This window comes from Tetrao urogallus, assembly GCF_951394365.1.
Source record: "Tetrao urogallus genome assembly, chromosome: 13".
NCBI classification, from domain to species: domain Eukaryota; kingdom Metazoa; phylum Chordata; class Aves; order Galliformes; family Phasianidae; genus Tetrao; species Tetrao urogallus.
Genome location: NC_136826.1, coordinates 14,796,576 through 14,814,496, shown reverse-complemented (window position 1 = coordinate 14,814,496; position 17,921 = coordinate 14,796,576). Strand labels below are relative to the sequence as shown.

The 17,921-nt window shown below is 47.8% G+C and overlaps 1 protein-coding gene across 3 annotated transcripts in view; it reads right to left on the bottom strand.

The window, feature by feature from the left end:
• Positions 1–14,911, bottom strand: part of ARHGEF6 (Rac/Cdc42 guanine nucleotide exchange factor 6) — a gene marked incomplete at its 5' end in the record, with an annotated part of 28,707 nt that extends 13,796 nt beyond the window's left edge. Inside the window, 6 exons of one of the 3 annotated variants that reach the window (XM_079541801.1) lie at positions 913–983; positions 3,123–3,324; positions 3,720–3,868; positions 8,065–8,149; positions 13,672–13,755; positions 14,747–14,911. In XM_079541801.1, coding sequence (XP_079397927.1) covers positions 913–983; positions 3,123–3,324; positions 3,720–3,868; positions 8,065–8,149; positions 13,672–13,755; positions 14,747–14,911 — 756 coding nt within the window. The remainder of the gene's footprint in view (positions 1–912; positions 984–3,122; positions 3,325–3,719; positions 3,869–8,064; positions 8,150–13,671; positions 13,756–14,746) is intronic. The other 2 variants (XM_079541802.1, XM_079541803.1) reach the window with 2 other exon arrangements.
• Positions 14,912–17,921: the final 3,010 nt, after the last annotated feature.

The following is a 17,921-nucleotide window of genomic DNA, read 5'->3' as shown; positions in this document are numbered from 1 at the left end:
TGGTACTCGGGACCAGTCAAAGGAACACAGGACATCAGCTTCAAAGTGTGGAAAACCACAGAAGTGTATTTTATGCCCATAAATACATCTAAATTTGTTAACGCAGAACTCAGAATGCTCAGAAAAGCCCTGGGAACCCAACTAATGGATTGTGCATTGCAAACTGGGGGAGGCCTGGACAGCAGGTGTTAAGGGTGGCTCCTTCTTCTCTGGCAAGGCATGAAGACAATGTGAATTCAGATCTGAGTTTAAGATTTGTCCCTCAAGAGGCTCATGTCTAACCCTGCATGCATGCAGAACTGGCTGCCAAGGTATGCAAACCAACGGTGTGTGTGTGCACCCTGGGACCACCGCTTGCAAGGACACAACAGTGGCCAAAATACGGACAGTCCAGACCAGGGCACAGCTCAATGGCCACTGCAAGGACGAGATCAGCCTTATCCTGATGCTCCATCTCAGCAGCCGCATGCAGCACACCTTGTTCATACAACCAACTGAGTTGGAAGGGACACTTCAAGGCCATTTGCTCCAACTCCCTGCACTGAACAGGGACGCCCACAGCTCCATCAGATGCTCAGAGCCCTGTCCAGCCTGACCTTGAGTGTCTGCAGGGATGGGACACCACCACCTCTCTGGGCAATGAGGTCTGACACTGCTCTAAAAGCTGCCACCTCCACTCTGATATCTCAGCTGCCCGCTTGAAGTCTCACTTTGTGACATTTTGCAACTTCCATTTGTGGTTTATCGTCTCGACAGCCCCGAATGAAGGAAATGGCAACAACTGCATTTAAATACAGAGTCTCTTCCTCAATTGTTACAAATTGCTTCAGTGATTTCTAAGGGAAGGAGCCAGTTCAGAAGATTAATAATATGCTAGTTATTAAAATGTATGATCAGCACTTTAAAACTCACCACAGGGTAATAATTCTTTGTCAGCTGAGTGCTTTCAAGTCCTTTTAATGCTTTAGGAGAGAGTGGTTTATCTGTACAGAGAAAAAAAAATATCAATAAATGATAGAGCACAGCTCACTCCAGCAGGAAAAGTCACTGCTGCATCATGTCCAGCAAATATGACATCACCCATGTAACACACAGTGATCTGTTTGCTTCATAAAAACAGGGAGCAAAGGGACGGACCCTGCAACTCACAGGGCATTTGAAGCCACCAGCAATCAGTGAGCTGAACCCTGCAATACAAGAGCTGTGAATGAAGGGAGATTTGAAGAAACAAAGCTCACACAAACCTGGCAGTCAGTTCTTGTATTGTATTTCTTGTGCATCTGCCAAATGGCTGTGGATGCCACGCATGCATGCACACACACTCACCTCCACACAGATCCCTGCTCTGGTGCTCCTCCCCCAGAAAAGCATATTCCCTGCAGCAGATCCACTACTGCAGGCTGCATTTGGTCCCCAGAGGTGCTCTCCCTGTGCTGAGTCCCTCAGAGGGCTTTTCTCCCCATACACACTCGGGAAAGCAATTACATTCACACCAATAGCAGGAGAGAAGCTGGAACTGATAAATTTAGCTGCTGGGAAACGGCAGCATGACATACTGTCTAATTATTGCCCTTGTAGAATTTCCTGTCACTTCCAGCCAGGAGCTCTGTCCCTGCTTATCTCCACCCAAAGGGCATGCTCAGGACACAGCAGAGTGCAGTGCAGACACTGCTGAAAAAACAGCGACTCTATTTCGAGTGACGCGTCTCGCACTTTGGAGGCGAGGACAGCAGCTCCCCAGCTCACAGCAAGGGCTGTCCCTGGCACCAGGAGTTAGCTGGTGCTCCCTGCACAACTGCAGTGTGACCCTGGAGAGAGCATCCTCAGCTTTGTGCCTGCACCCTGGGAGGATCCCACTGCCACCTGAGATGGGAGGGCAGGGAGGGAAAGGCTTTGTCCACCTTCGTGGAGAGTTTGTCCTTTGCCTCCATGAGGTGCTGCTATTTCTCCCTCCCAACCTTCCCCATAGGACTGAGTACTGCTCTCCTTTTATAAAACGCTGCTCTTCTCCACTCACGGACTTAATTAGTGATTCCTGGCTTGTGCCAGATGAGCCCTCAGTCTGCTGCAACGTCCTGCTCCAGCTCAGACATCATCTCCCAGAGGGAAATAGCGGGAGATGAGATATCCTAACAAAGATTGTTTCATTTAGAATGAAATAAAAACTGACCTATTTCAGAACACTCACTCATTAGTTTTGTTCTTCCTTCCTTTGCTTTTTTTGTTTTTTTTTTTCGCTTGCAAGAGTGGGAGCAACAATACCTAATGGGGGCTGTGCATTTTACAGCCACTCTTCATACCACTCCTGACGCCTCACAACAGGTCTGCATCTCTGGGAAGCCCTCGAGACACAACAAGAAATTAAAGTTGAATTTTGTCAAAAAAACAAATCTGCTGTCACACAGCAGCCTGAGAAGCACAACAGGGTGAAGCTGCCTGGCTCGCCGGGGGCATGCTGCGTGCCATCCTCACCCCACATCTGGTTAAAATCACATTGCAGAAGATGTTAAGGACACTTGAGACACAGCTCAATAAAGGCAAATGTCATCAGGCGGATCGTTCCCTCACTGTCCCTTTCTCAATATCGCCCGTAGCTTCGCAGCAGAAGATGCATCTGGGGGGAAATGTGCTCTGTGAAATCAGCCATGGCTATGCACAAAAAGAGGGGACCGTTCCTTATGGCCATATAGTTATTGTTGCTTTCTTTGCAGAGACTGTGAGCATCAATTCCGCTCCGGCCAAAAATGGCAAGCTCGAAGGCAAATGCACTGCCTGATGGAGGTTTCTAACAAAAAGCCAATTCTGTGCTTTGACACTGGAGTGACCTGAGAGCTTCCGTAACAACAAGAGGCAAGCAGACCCACACAGCACCTCCAGCCTTGTCCTGCAGCTGTGTGCTGCCAGCAGAGCAACAGAAGGACGCAGGAAAGAGGGCGAAGCAGCTCTCAAGTGATGTGAGAGACAGGGCTTTCCCCTCCTCACGCTATTCATACTTCCATTAGCACTGCTGCCTTAAGCACACTGACATCCTTAATAAATAGCAGCAATTTCCCAAAGGCATAAGGATCTACGCTGCATTATACTGCTGTCATTCAATCAGCCCTTGAAAGCAATGTGCTTACCGGTGGATTTGATTTCTCTGACGTAGTTGCTTGGGAACCAGCCTGTTTTTCCATTCAAGGTCCCTTCCCACCAGCCCCCTTCTTCAACCCGGGTGACATAAATAATGTCTCCTTTGTTAACAGAGAGTTCATCCTCATTGGTCTGCTTAAAATTGAACCTGGCCTTTACCACCAGCTGATGGCTGCCATTCTCGGTCATCTCCTAAGGAAAGAAACATGGAAAAACATCAGTGGATAGTCCAAAAAAGCAGAATCCACCAGGACGAGCCATTGTTCTTTGTTGTTACAGCTGTTTTTTTCAGTATTGCACTCCACACCAGCAGAAACATCTTGCTCTTGTGTAAGCACTCCGCCAGAGGATCACAAGGTCCCTCCCAAGAATTAATTCAGTCTCACAGTGCGATAGGAAATAGATAAGCATCAGCCTCCTCATTTCCCAAAGAGAAGCCTGCTCTGGGTGCAGAAGACTCTCGGCACCCGGAGCAGCAAAGCCATGATGGAGATCAGGACACACCGTGCTCGAGCTCAGAGGTACCACCCCCATCCCTCTGCCCCCGCAGCCATCACACCCTCAGTAGGATATTAAATGAAAGATACCACAGCCTTGGACTGCCTCCTTAGGACCTTTGCTGACTGTGATGCTGTGCTGTTGGAGTCGGTGTGGGCACCTCCAGCTGCAGAGCTAAGAGCCGATGGATGCGAACATGGCCCTTCGGACGGCTGGTCTGGCAAAGCAAAAACAATGGCTGAGTTTCATCCAACTGACCCCAAATCCTCCACATGGCTGCAAAGCAAAGAGTGAAGCCTACAGAGGAAACAAGGGCAGGGACAGCAGCTGGAGGAGCATCAGTACCTAAAGGGGATGGTTTTTCTGGGCTGGGTTAACTCTTCCGTGATGGAAGAAGATGAGCTGCAGTCCAAAGGCACTCCCAATAGGATGAGAAGAAATGGCCTTAGGTTGCTTTAGAGGAGGCTCAGGTTGGGTATTTCTTCTCAGACAGAGTGGTGAGGCACTGGCACAGCTGCCCTGGGAGTGGTGGGGTCACCATGCCTGGAGGTGTTCCACAGCCGTGGGGATGTGGCACTGAAGGATGTGGTGATGGGCATGGTGGGGTGGGCTGGGGTTGGACTGGATGATCTTAAAAGTCTTCTCCAACCTTAACAATTCTATGATTCTACATATTGCCAAGGCCACTCATCCAAATGCAATCTTCCTTTTGAAATTCCTCTTAAATCAGCTGAAAATAGACTAATGCTTAGCCCAGTGCTTCTGGGATCCAAGTAAGCACTGCTGAAGGTGTTTCAAAGGTTGGCTCACAAGTGAGCGCCCTCAGGTCACCTCTGCAGCTGCAGCGTGGGCTTCCCCGCAGAGTGGGGAGGAATGTGAGCAGCTGTTCAGCACAATTGGTCTCTATTCAGACAAGTCCTTCTGGGTTCATTATACAGCTGAGAGATTGCTGCTGGTGGAGCACTGCCAGGAGCCACGTGAGAAAGGGATTCGGACTCCTCCGAGGAAGGACAGGAGCATCACCCCCAGCACAAGGAAAGGACCAACCCATCCTACAGTTCTCAGAGCTGCTTCCTTCAGAGCTCAGTGCTCTGCAAACTGGTCTCTGGGCTTGACCCTGGCAACGCATGCCAGATATTGGAAATCATGATGCTGCTCTGACACAGATCTATGTTTCACAATCAGCAATTTGCTTTTATATTGATACCAAGGGTGACCACGAGACTTTTTACCCTCTGGCAAGTTTCTTGGCATCCTGATCAGTGGCCTCAATGCAAAGAGCAGCATCAGCCCTAATCCTGCTCAGATGCTGCACAGGGGTGAAAACAGGGCTCTCCAGGCACTATAATTTCCAGCAGTCCTCTATCACTGCACCTCATACCACAGTGTAGGAAAACAATCAGATCCCCTCTTCTCTATGTGCCACCCTGCAGAAATGAAGCAACAGGAGATGCTGTCATTGCAGGGAACAGCATGGAGCACTTTGAGGTATCCCTTGTTGCTTTTGTTCAGATTTAAGAATGTATTCCAGAGAAGGTATTCTCCATCTAGCAGCATAGAGCTAGAGTGCCCATGGGCCATGAAAGAGCAGAGAAGAACAGAATGCTGCCTGCAGGCATCGCTGTGCTGGGGATGTGGGTCCGCTGGATCACGTTTGAAGCTCCTCCTTGAAATGGTTGCAGCAGGAGAAGGTGATCGAGCCACTGAGAGTGCCGGAATCACAACACACAAACTTAAGGCTGTTGTGCCCCTGTTATCCTCCAATCTGAATGTCAACATGGAAAAATCATTCCAAAGGGGAAGTTTGGTGGGAGTTACAGGAACTCAGCCGGGCTTTCATTCTCCCAAGAGGATTTTTGTTTGAATAGAAAAGATACCTCCTTAGATGGACCTGGAGCAACACAACCTGCAAGCTCTTTGCAGAGGGAACTGCTTTCAGCTTTGTCTTTCTACAGTGCCTTGCACAATAGCTCCAGGTCCACGATTATGACTTCCAGGCGCTGACAGACAACATGCACTGGTCTGTCCAGTCCCTGCTCCAGCAATGGACAAAATTCACGTCAAATCAAGCATGCCATCAGTGAGTCAGTGTGTTCTCTCTTGCCCTATTCATTACACAACGCCTGATGACCATGCTGTGAATTCCCAGCTCTCCAGACTGCTGCAGCAACACCAGAACCTCTTGGTATGAAAAACCCGCTTAGCAAACACAGGATTTGTCACTGCTGAAGCACCCCAATATTTGAGCAAGAGTGGTTCCAGCTGCTTCCAGACCAGGAGGAGTGGCTTGGCCACCACTTTGAGATGTTCTTCCCTTCATTCCTTCCAAAAAGAGAGGGCGTAGACCATGAGTCCAGGCTTCTCTGCTTATTCAAGCCATCAGCCACAGTCTCACAGAAATGACTCGGTTACTGTAGATTCTATGCTTCTTTCTCCCTGCCCCTCCCTATCTTCCAAAGCTTTTATAAATATCTGCAGCAACCTAGAAACAAATGTAAAACTGACTCTGACAGTTTGGCAGGGAAGTGTATCATTTATATTGCATCATGACAGCGTCCTATTTTATGCCTGGTCCAGCATGGAACACTGCTGCCATATGTTGCTTCAACTATGGTTAAAATAGCTGGGTTTTCTGCTCACATTCCTACACTATTTTAGGCAGGAGAGCCTTGCCTGCTCCATCACAGCTGCTTTTCCTCCCCTACCCTCTCTTTCAGATACAAGCATCAAGCTCTGTGTGGCTGTTACTTGACAGACAGCTTCTGAACCCTGAGTTCACACACCACACATGATGCCTGCAGTTACTTGCTCCGTGAGGTCATAAGGATTTGGGCTTCAAGGGGATGGATGCTCAGAAGCACGTTCTTGTGCTGCTTCCCCAGCTGTCTCTCGCACGGTGCAGATGCCTTGCAGAAGAGACTGTAGGTGCAGACCTGCTGAGGATGTACCAGTCTGGTCCTGCTGCCCCGGAGCCCCAGCAGTCAGACAAACCCATCCACAGCGGTGGTTTGTAGGACACAGGCTCCTGTTTCTCAGGAATGTGGCCAAGCCACCAAAAAGCAAACTTTTCAGACATGTATTTATTTTACCCTGTACTTTTCCCAAGGGTGCTCTCTGCCTGAGCAGCTAATTATATCACAGGCATTGCGCTTTTTAACATTTAAATAGAGAAAGCATATGCTCCAACAGATGTTTGCTATGAAACCAAGAGGATCCCAGCTCCCCCAGAGCCCCTTGGGGAACACGTGATAGAAACTATTCCATGGCAAAGCCGTGTCCTGAGCTTCACCCAGTGATTGCAAAACCCCATTCGGGGCTGCTAATTAGGGGACTGCTGCGACAACAGGAGTCAGAAAGGAGCAAAGCTGTGCTCCCTCCGCTCCAGCCAAAAAGTTGGTAAAGAAAGCAATGGAGAAACCTTCCTGTGAAAGGAAAATGCTGCTCTGGGTTTTGAATTTTTCTACTCTTAATCACCTAATATGTGCCATCCAGCAGGGAAATTGAGCTCTCACGCTGCTGCTGTTGGTTTTGGTGGTGTGCAGGACTCCTTGTGCTTGTATGTGTGTGTTTGTAGGTAGACTGCTCCAAAAGTAATGCCTCTTATTTAGTTCCATGGAAATGACAACAGATACGAAGCGCACAATAACACCGATAGATGAAATTTTCAGCTACAAAACATCCCACCAACATCCACCTCTGAGGTCATGGGCCAACATAAGAGACGAAACACTACTTTCGGAGCAGCCCTCATACGATGAGGGCAAGAGGCAGATGCTATTCCCAGCTTAGTGCAGTCCCTCAGCCCCTGACCATTGGGACAGTACAGCTCAGCTCAACACTGGGGATGGAAAAAGGAGGAGGCGACTCGCTTCGCTTTGCTCCAGCAGCAGCTCTGTACTGAGAGAGACAGGAGAAGTCGTCAGCAGCAACTGTCAGCGCTTGGTTCCCCATTGTGGGATCCACAAAGCACGGAGAGGAGCATCGATACAATCGAGCGAGCATCTGGCAGTGATGTTTGTTTTGACATTCAGTAAAGATATTCTGCAGACGGATCTGTTTTTCTGTTCGGCTCTCAAGCACGCTGTCTGAAACCTGACATTTGCATTCGGGAGGTATGCGCTCATTTACATTGAGGCTCCTTTACACTGACCTACTTTGAGGTCCCTTAATGCTATCAGAACTGAGTAGAGGTTCCTGGCTGTGAAGCGATAATCTCGCACTGCAAAGTGCACCCAGCAGCTCTGAATGCACCACCCTTAGAGCCCGAGCTGGTGGCAAAGTGAAGCACTGACCCACCAGCATCAGGCACAGTTCTCCAAGCCTCCAGAATCAGCACTAACTGTGAGCTATCAAAAAAATAACCCCTCCTCCCCCCTCCCAGCAGACATATAGACAGCACTTGAAAAGACAATAGAAAACATGATTTTTCCTTACCTTCAGTAGCTTTATTTACAGCTGTCAACGTACTCAGGACCTTGGAGAACTGTTCTCCGCTGTACAAATCATGCGGCTCAAACAGCTGCGAGAGGAGAACGTGGTCAGTTCAGCACAAAACATCTCCCTCTCGCCTCCGAGCCTCCCACGTCGTTGTGATGAGCAATCAGCTGTGTGCCTGCAGGGGTAGGGCTCTATGTTTCCCACGGGGCGGTGCATTGCTGGGGTTGGGGGCATGCATTGGCACCCGGGGACCGACCTGGGCTGCTGCAGAGAGCGGATCCTCTGGGATAGATGCAAAGGTTTCTGCTGCCTTGAAGGCAGGAGAGATTATGCTGCTATTTTTGTTGTCTAAAGCTAAAGAGATTGAGGCTGTACATATACACACATATATACACACATTTTTCCCAGCAGAAGAAACAAGCAGAGAATTTTCTGCTCTTGCAACATGGTAGATATAATGCTATGGCAATACAGCGTAGGTAAGGTGTTTACAGTTTTTTAATGGGAAGCCAGAAAAGATCATGTGCAAAACTCTGAAGGATTTTGTGCTGCTCAGACACAATGGCAATACAGAAACAACAAATTAGCAACTGCTGTTAGTGAGAAACTGAACCTCAGAAATCACTGCACCACAAAGAATTGCAGCTCCCAAAGCACTACCGTCCCCTCCAGCACGTGAGAACTGCCCTCCATTCAGACAAACCACACCAACCTTCTTCATAACAAAGCAGAGCTCAGTGACACAGAGGACCACCATGTGCCAACCCCAAGCCCACACTGTCCCACAGATAGAGACCTCAGATCTGCAAATCCTACAGATACAAAAGGTGATTCTCAAGCTCTCTTGCCAAACACAATGTACAAATACTTCCAAAGCACTGCAGAGTATACTGTTTAACAAGTACAAGAGCATTAACTGTCTTTAGGGCAGCACTGCCTTTAGAAGGGCCCTTCTCTGCACTCCTGGCCCATCAATGCATTCTGAGGGGACAGGATTGGCCTTTCTGAGCCCAGAATGGGGATGCTCACCGTGTGGCTTTCTCCTTCCATCCACGCAGCAGCGCAGTCCAATCCAAGCAGCACAAAGGCTGCTCTTTATGGAGAGTATTTTTAAAAACTGACTCAGTCACTTGATACCGAGAGGCTTTGACCGAGAGCAATTCAATCCACGCTCTGGGAAATGCACAGTCTCTCCAATCTCAACAGAAGCAGCGCAGCTCCCATTGCACCCCAGCACCCAGGAACGTGTCCACGATGGGGCTGCTCCGAGCTCACCCCACCTTCACACCCTGTACCAGCACCATCTGAGCATCACCCACAGCCCCCAGCAGCAACACCAGAGCCCCTGTGGCACAGGAGATGGTAACACTGACCCCGCTGGCAGCTGCTGGAGGATGCAGAATCCCAGCAGTGCCGTCACCTCCTGCCAAGTGGGAGCGCAAAGCTGGCGGTGAGGCTGCGGCGTCTGCGTGCATCTCTCTGGTGTGTCATTTGCTCAGTCGTGCCTTTTTGCTTCCACTTCGGTAAATCCAGAAAAACGAGTCCTGCCCTGAATGAACAGCTGCTTTTTTTTTTTTTTTTTTTTTAAAGGACCAAAGTGGGAAAATGCATCCTCGACCTTTTTATGCATAAAATAATGCTGCGAGCTCGGAGCCATCACACTGATAAAGTCCCAAGGATGGTGGCAAAAGACATGTAAAGACATGTAAAACAAAATCCTGGCATGAAAGCAAGCCAACAACTTTTGGGACTTTTCTTCATGGAGAATTTGTCTGGAACGGCCTGTGTGGAAAACTCCTCTGGATGAGCTGCTGCAATGTGAAAGTGCTCTGCAGTGTGTTCCAGAACAAACTCATCATACAGAAAAGTCCTCGCTTAGAGCTAAAAATCACTTTTTCCAGCGCAATCCATCCCTAATTCCATTCTTAACGATAAGACAAGCTGGGACAGCGAGGAAAAGCCCTTCTGCTCCGAGCTCGCGGTACGAGCAACCCTCGTACATCCGCGGTTGCCATTTGCCGCTCTCGGTTACAAAGAGCTTTTCCTGCTCCACGATCCCGGACCGCGGCTCCCCGCGGTGAAACGCAGCGCAGAACGCGCACCGCGCCGCCGCGAGGAGTGAAGGGAGCGCAGCGTCCGGCGGAGCCCAGCGGTGGGCATTCCGCTGCCGGAGGAGCCTCTCTGCTTCTCCAAACCAAACCAAATCCAGAAGCCGACAGCAGCCCGCATCCCATCCCGGCAGGCGCGGAGAAGTTCAGGGGAGCCGGGCTGCGCGTCAGCCCTTATCCGCACGAACTGATCCCACGTTCGCACGCAACCGACGCTGGGCTGGAGCCGATCCGCTACGGCCGAGACCCCCGGGACCCGGCAGCCCCGCAACCTGGGTGATGCAAAGCGCGGCGGTACCCGTGGGAACGGGCCAGGCGACGGGACAGCAATGCTTGAGAGCGGCTGGGGACAAAAGTGGGAGAGGTGATGCCGATAACCCGAGCCGGTGACAGACCGGGGTGGGGGGTGAAGTGAGCAGGGGGTCACGCGTGGGGAGCCCCGAAATCACGCGTAGGGCAACGCGGTACTCACGGCGGCGGACGGGCGGGCGAGCAGCCCCGGGGCATGGCGGCAGCGGTGCTGCTGCGGGGCCGGGCCGGGCGCTGCGGCTCTGACCCGGAGCCGGATCGCGGAGCGGGGAATGGGGAGGAAGGGGAAGGGGAAGTGACAGGCGGCGCCGCCGCCCCGCTCCGCCCCGCTGCCGGCTGCGGGAAGGAGACGGAGGGGAGAGGGGAGCGGGAGGTGGGGAAGGGAAGGGAGGAAAGGACGGGAATGAGGAGGGAGGGGAAGGGGAAAGAGGAAAAAAAATCGAGAAGGAAAAGGAAATTGGGAAAGTGGGCCAGGACAGAAGAAAGGGGAAAGGAGAAAGGAAAGGGGAAAGGAGAAAGGAAAGAAAATTGGGAAAGGAAAGGCACTAGAAAGATGACAGGAAAAACGAAGGCAAAAGGATAGAGAAAAAAAAGGAAAATCCAAGTTGCATAAATGGTATTTACAGCATTTTTGTAAGAGCAATGCTACAGCAGAGCGCAGGGATCCGAGCAGCTTGAGGTGCTGACATGCTCAGAGCGCCGTGTGCTCGGCGCACCGAACGCAGCCTCTGAGCTGAGCTGTGTGTGCCTGACACCTCGCAGTGCAGGGAGGGAATGCCGCCCTGTGGGCAGGGAGGGGTAAGAAGGCAGTGAAGCCGGAGCAACGTGTGGCTTGGGGTGGGTGGGGATGGGGAGCAAGAGGGTGATGGGTTTTCATCCTCACTCCCAAACTCTTGGTCCAAGTGGAATTTGGTGAAGGTTGCAAGCGCTCTGGCTGCAGAAACAGCCGCCCCCAATGGCAATGACAAGCTGTGTGCTCTGTGATCCCCCTGGACAGCCTGGTTAAAGCCAGATATTGATTTATGTTGCAGAAACCGTTCTTAGTTCACAACATCCAGCCCCTTGCCAGCAGTTCTGTGGTTGTATGCAATAGAACACTGCTGCTGAATGAAGATTACTATCCTATACTTCTCCAACAGCAAGAAATGCTCAGCTATTCAGCTGCTATCACTGTATGCACAGTGGTATCAACAGCAAAAGCAAAGATGAATCATTCCCATTTACGCCCTCAAGATGAAGCTGGGCCAGAAGCTTTCACCCCTATTTATCTTTCCCTTTCCCCCAGGCTCCATCTGGCCCTGGGACAGATTCTCCTGACCTCAGCCCACTGGTACTTGGCCTTGCCTTGGCAGGACTCTCTCTTGTCCTTTCCCTTCCCTTCCACTGAGTCCCCAGTGTGTGTCTCATCATTCATGTAAAACTGGAGACAGTGCTGCCCACCTTCCTGCGCCTTCCTTCCGTTCCCTAAGATTGAGTTACCAGGACAACAGGACTGGTGGGAGGACAGCACGTGTATGGAGCTCTGCAGGAGTAACCCCTCTGCACATCCCCACTGCAAAAGGTCCAAACAGCAGCTGGACAGAGGTCTGTGACACAAGGGAGAACCAGCTCGGATCCAATACCAGACCATTTCTTCACACCCCAGGTACAGGAGCTCTCTGGCGCTCTAATACAGCTATTGTTTGGAAAGTTTTGGGTGCAAAATTCAAACTCAACAGGTCTGAGCTTTATCCAGCCCTTGAGGTCTTGCAGCGACCAGGATGGGCAGCCATGTCAGCTCTATCAAAACTGCTCAGAATATTTCAAAGACTGAGTGGGTAATCAATCAAAAAAAGAAAAAAAGAAAAAAAAAAGAAAAAGAAAAAAAAAAACAACTTAGAAATCTTTTCCTAAATTAAACCAATGAATAAATAAAAGCGAGGAGCAGAGCAACCCCCAGAGCTGGATGCACAGTGCTGCAGATCCCTTATATCTGAAAACTGCAAAGTGACTCAATATCAACCGGCTTAAATGATGAGATGCTGATACACAGCAGCTGAGAACTGTTTCTATCTCATCTTTTAGATGTTTAAGACTTCTGTTCTCTACATATACTTTCTGATTAGTTTTTAAATAGAAAAATAATCTCTCTGAGGAGCTGAGATCACATGGTGCAGCACCAGCAGACCGGCAGGCTGATCTCTGAGCGATAGGCCCTGCGTGCCTCCATATGTATCTGCTCTCACGCCTGGCTGTTGCAAAAGGCTTTTAGAAGTGAATTATTGGGAAACAACAGGCCAGTGAAACAGCTCTGCAATGAGCAAATTGTCATGCTGGTTAGCTAAAGAGATCTAAGAAGAAAGGCTCTTTTCTTGCTTGAAGCTTCAAAGGAGGACAGAACAGTTACCATGGGCTGGACTTTGCATCGCTGTGCTGTATGAACGTTTTGCAGAGCACTCACTGCTCCTGGCAGAAGTTCTCTTCAGGATATAGATTCATTTCCCAAGGTTATCACGTTAAATGGGACACTGACAGCTCTTAATTACAGATTTCTTGCTTACTGTTGGAATTCTGCTGTGATACAAAAAATCTAGAACACATTTAAAACCCACATGCACTTAGTAAAAAATACGTAATGGCAAAATGAGCTGAACTCATTTTGATCTGATGCATTGACCTGATCCACTCTGATCTTGCAAATACAACCCATGCTTGGCATAGAACCTGCAGGTGCAGGTTCAGGAATAGCGTCGTGAACAGCCTTTGTCTTCAGATTATTTGCATGTATGAGAATTGATTTCACATTACATTTTCAGCAGAATCATATGCAACAAGGGGGTGAAAAAAAGCTGCTGTACTATTTCCCCTTTATAGTAAAGCAAAGCTAAGAACTGCAAGCCCTTGTCTGCAATAATGGAGAAAAAGAGGTGAACAGGTCTTCACCACCCAATGGTTCAGACAGAATCTGTTACTGCTGCACACATTTCCACCTGGGCATTTGGATTCCTCCGAGATGTGGAGGAACCTGTCAGCTCACAGCCCATGCGCTCCATTCCCATTACATTACCCATCCTCCTATTATGCTATTAATACAGAAGATCAGGAACGACTGCTGCTTTTGTCCCTCTGGTACCTGGCTTTCATACGCTTATTAAACAAGCACGATACACCAACATGATGTAAATAATACTAATAAAAGGTGACTTACCTCCACTTTAAGAACTGCACAGCCCCTCAAGAACTCTTGAATATTACCGATGCAATCAGCTTCGTTTTTAGGCTCCAGACAATACTACAGAACAAAACGCACGGAGATGGTTGCGTTACCTCCCATACAGCCTTGTCAGAAGGCCTGCAAGAATATTGACATGTGTGCTTTGTGCCGAATTAGGGAAGCTTCTGGAGGGGGCGGTGGGGGTGGCAGGCAAGCTGTCGAACCAGGAAGAAAGAGCCACTGGAGGAAGTGATGCATGAGTCGAAATGGTCGGCATCTTGTTTTGAATGTCAACATATGACAATGCCCCGAACAGCAGTGGGAGCTGATGACTTTTAAGAACACAGTGTCCCAAACCATCATCTACAAGCAAAAAGAGCTAGCAAGAGTGATTTCTCACAAACTAAATAAAAGGCTGCTATCTTACAGAGGACATTTCATTTTAATTCGACAGCTTTTCTGTGCTGCCATTTCCCATCTCTCAGACTCGTTCCCTTTTTTTCACCTGCAGTTACCTCGCACACTGCGGGACCATATGAACACACCTCAGGAAACTGATAGCTACTGACACGGCTTTGCTACCAATGAATTTGCTGGATGTGTAACAGCTCAAGCTGTTGGGCATAAGGTTTATGTACTCCCAACCCGACCTTGTTCTCCGCTGCGCTTCCCAATTGGCAAAATATTTTACAGTCAGGTCTGAAAGCATACATTTACACTGCTGTAATTCGTGGTATTTACGTAAATACAAACTGCATAACTTATTCAAAACCAGGACATTTCCACCTCTGGTAGGCCCAGTATTTCCTGCCACCGCATGAACATGTGTTACCTCAGCCAACTGCAGCCCTCTGCGGTCGTTTTTCTGGATGGCAAGAGAAAAAAAAATCAAGAAACTAAACCCAAGCTGCATTTTGCCCTCAGCCAGAACTAGTAACGTTTGCATTAGTCATCAGTGCATCACTAGTGCTTATACAGCTTACCAGAGAGGCATATCCCAGGCTGACCCGCAGTTTTACTGAGCAGCGCGCTGGTTTCAGGCCAGCAAAACACATCTTACAGCAGTTACCTTTTCTGCAGACCCCGGAAGGAGCCGATGGATGAGTTTGCAGAGCACGGTTCCATCCTTCAGAGAAGTTTTCAGGAACTCCTCTGGATCATCAACTATTTTCTTAGGGGAGTTCAGAACTCCTAACGAAATGAGCCACGTTACCACTTGCTCTTCTGGATTCATTGCTGCCCCTCTGCCCCCCGCGCGGTTCCGTGCTGCAGCTCGCCCTAACCCACATCCGTGATGTCACCTTCCTGCCTCTTTTGCTGATTGCACGGCTCAAATGTGAAGCTTTTTTTTTTTTTTTTTTTTTTTTTTTGCTCAGCACCAAAGCTTAGAAATTAAAACTTCAGTTATTGTAAGGTAAGAAACGTCTTTTTTACAAAATGGATTCTAGTGTGCTGAGTGTGAAGGCAGATCTTCCACTCCACAACTGCAAGTTATTGGAAGTAGAAGTACTTCATGTGGATACTTACAGTCCACCAAGACCTCACCTACTCACTTTCTCCTTCAGACAGATGCCACGCTACCATCTGGTTCCATCTTAACCTGTGGCTACTGACCGAAGTGGAAAATGTAAATTCACCTGAGCTATTTAAGTATTACAACCGAACTTCACACTGAAGATGACTAGGGAAGAATGCCACACTAAATAGTATCAACTTTCTGTGGTAAGCCTTGCTAGTAAAACTGCCTTTGTATTGTAGTTACAGGATCTAATCTTTGAAAAAATCTAATCTGAGGGGTCAGGAGAAACAGAACAGGAAGAGGAGAAACTACATGCAGCAAATCTAAATGGGTTTGTGTCTTTGCTTTCCAGGTCTTATGGCTGGTATTTCTGACCTCCAGCAGAATAGGAGGATGTTGTGTGAAAAAACTGGTAACACAAAGCAGCAGCCAGTGTGAATGGCACAGCAGCCTGAAGCTGCATCACAGACCTCACTGCCATCTGGTAACATGCATGTACAGCAATCCGTATGTGTGCAAAATGTTTCAAATTTATGACTAATTACAAGACTCTTCAAGGTTGGTTTTTTCCCAGTTCTTGCGAGCACTGCTGTTAGTAGAAATGAGTACTGGCAGTTCCACGTTCATAGCTTAGCTTTTCTTCTCCCATATGCTCATTCTTCTACTGGGGTCAACATACATGCCTGTGAACAATGTACGTAAATAAGACACTACAGTCATCTAGAACGGAACAGCTTCCAACCTGCACAGAAGTGTTGCAGTAGAGGGAAGATTACACACTTGCTTCACCAGGCAGTGTTACACATCTGAACACGGAATGCTTCACAAACTGCCTCCTCCAAAACAAACCTTTTTTTCCCCTGGTAGATGGGCAGTTCTAGAGATCGATGCCTATTGTGCATGCAGCTATTGCAGCCAAGCACGTATCGGGCTTATGGTTTCAACTACTACTACATGAAAATATTTCCCACATCTTGAACACTTACCAACAGTTCAAAAGAGTCACCTCTTGCATATTCAGAAAACCTCCGAATTTCTACTTCAGATAAGCCACTTCAAATCCAGCTTATACACATTTCAGAAAAGCATCAGGACCCAACCAGAAATCTTCCAGTTTATTCACCCACACTCACAGCAGAATTAATTCTGTGGCAAAACCCAGGATCTGAAGGTACAACCCACCAAGCAAGAAACAACTTCTTGCCTGGCCTTTGGAAAAGATTACTTAAATGCAACAAATGCAACCATCAACCACCTCTTGTACAGTCAATCTCTACCCCCAAAAGAGCAATAAGCTTTCATTTGTAGCCTGATTTTCATCAGTAATGACTACATTACAGTCTGTTTAAAAAATAAGTAAATGGGGAGGGGATACACATCCAGCTAACAAATGTCATATACAGTCAGTTACAGGAAGAAAGACTGCTGTTCAGACATCCAGGAAACATTCTAGAGCATCTGTACACAAGTCACTTTTATGCACTGATTTTTTATTTTTTTTTTCAGTAAACACCCAATGCACATGGGGACTGGATTCTTACTCCTGCAATATGTACTAATGCTTTAAACTGCTGACTTTCAATGACGTCTGAGGCAGAAAGCATGACAATGCACCACTGATGTAAATTCCATGTCATTTTGGGCACACATCTACCTTTTTTCATATAGCAGCTCATATGCTGGCATTGCAGTTCAGCTAAAATGCTAGGCTAAATGTTTCAGCCTAGACGTACTCCGACTACAAGCTCTCATTATTACAGTATGACTCCTTGAATAAGCACAATACACTCTGAGACCACACCTAACAATAAACCACCACTACGTAATACTGGTCAGCAATCATTTCTACCAAGAAATAAGAATTTATTTCAAACAAACAATCATTTTATTTAACAACTTATTTATTAACGCTGGAAAACAATGCAGTTTTATCCATTTGAAGGCAGTTTACTCATAGTACCTGCAATTTTTAGCTGAACTTTAAAGTGAGACTCTTAATGCAAAAAAACAGACATAATTTTAATGCCCTTGAAAGGGTACACATGCTTTTTCTTCATTAGTTACTCACTGACAAACCAAGAGCTGTTTAAGTTTTGTCTGTTGTAGAAATAGTATAACATTTATAAGCCTTAACTAAGTACCTCTGCCAATCTGGTCAGTTTTCTGCAACAAATACTCATGCCTGAGCATTACTCTCGCGTGGACTGGCACAGCAGCACACAGGTAGGGTAAAAACACATCAAAAGCAGTATTTTGAAGAAAACATCTTGTTTCCATAGAATTATGCACTTGTTAGGATGTACACTGCTGGCACCTGCTGGAGCTTTCTAAGCACCAAGTACATGTAAGAAAGAATGCTGATCATTCTGGTAACTTATCACTTATACTGCCTCAGTACATCAACACTTTATTCCTCTCATCCAGAGACAATTAGGAAATTTTCAAGTAACAATACTGTAAAACTCCTGCTGATTTCTTGGTGGGGAAGTTTGGAGCTATTTAGTCCTCTACGTTTCAGAGGACTTTAACTCACTTTCCTATAACTGGCTCCTCTTTCAGGAAAGAGGAAAAGCAGTGCGTGTAAAAAGGAACCCTGTGTATTCTTCTGCTGCAGAATTTACTGATGCACGTTTACTGCATAAAAATAGAACTCCTGGCTCTTGGAAGATGTAAGCTACAGGAGACAACTGATTTTCATCTAAGAAACACTTAGATACAAGAGACT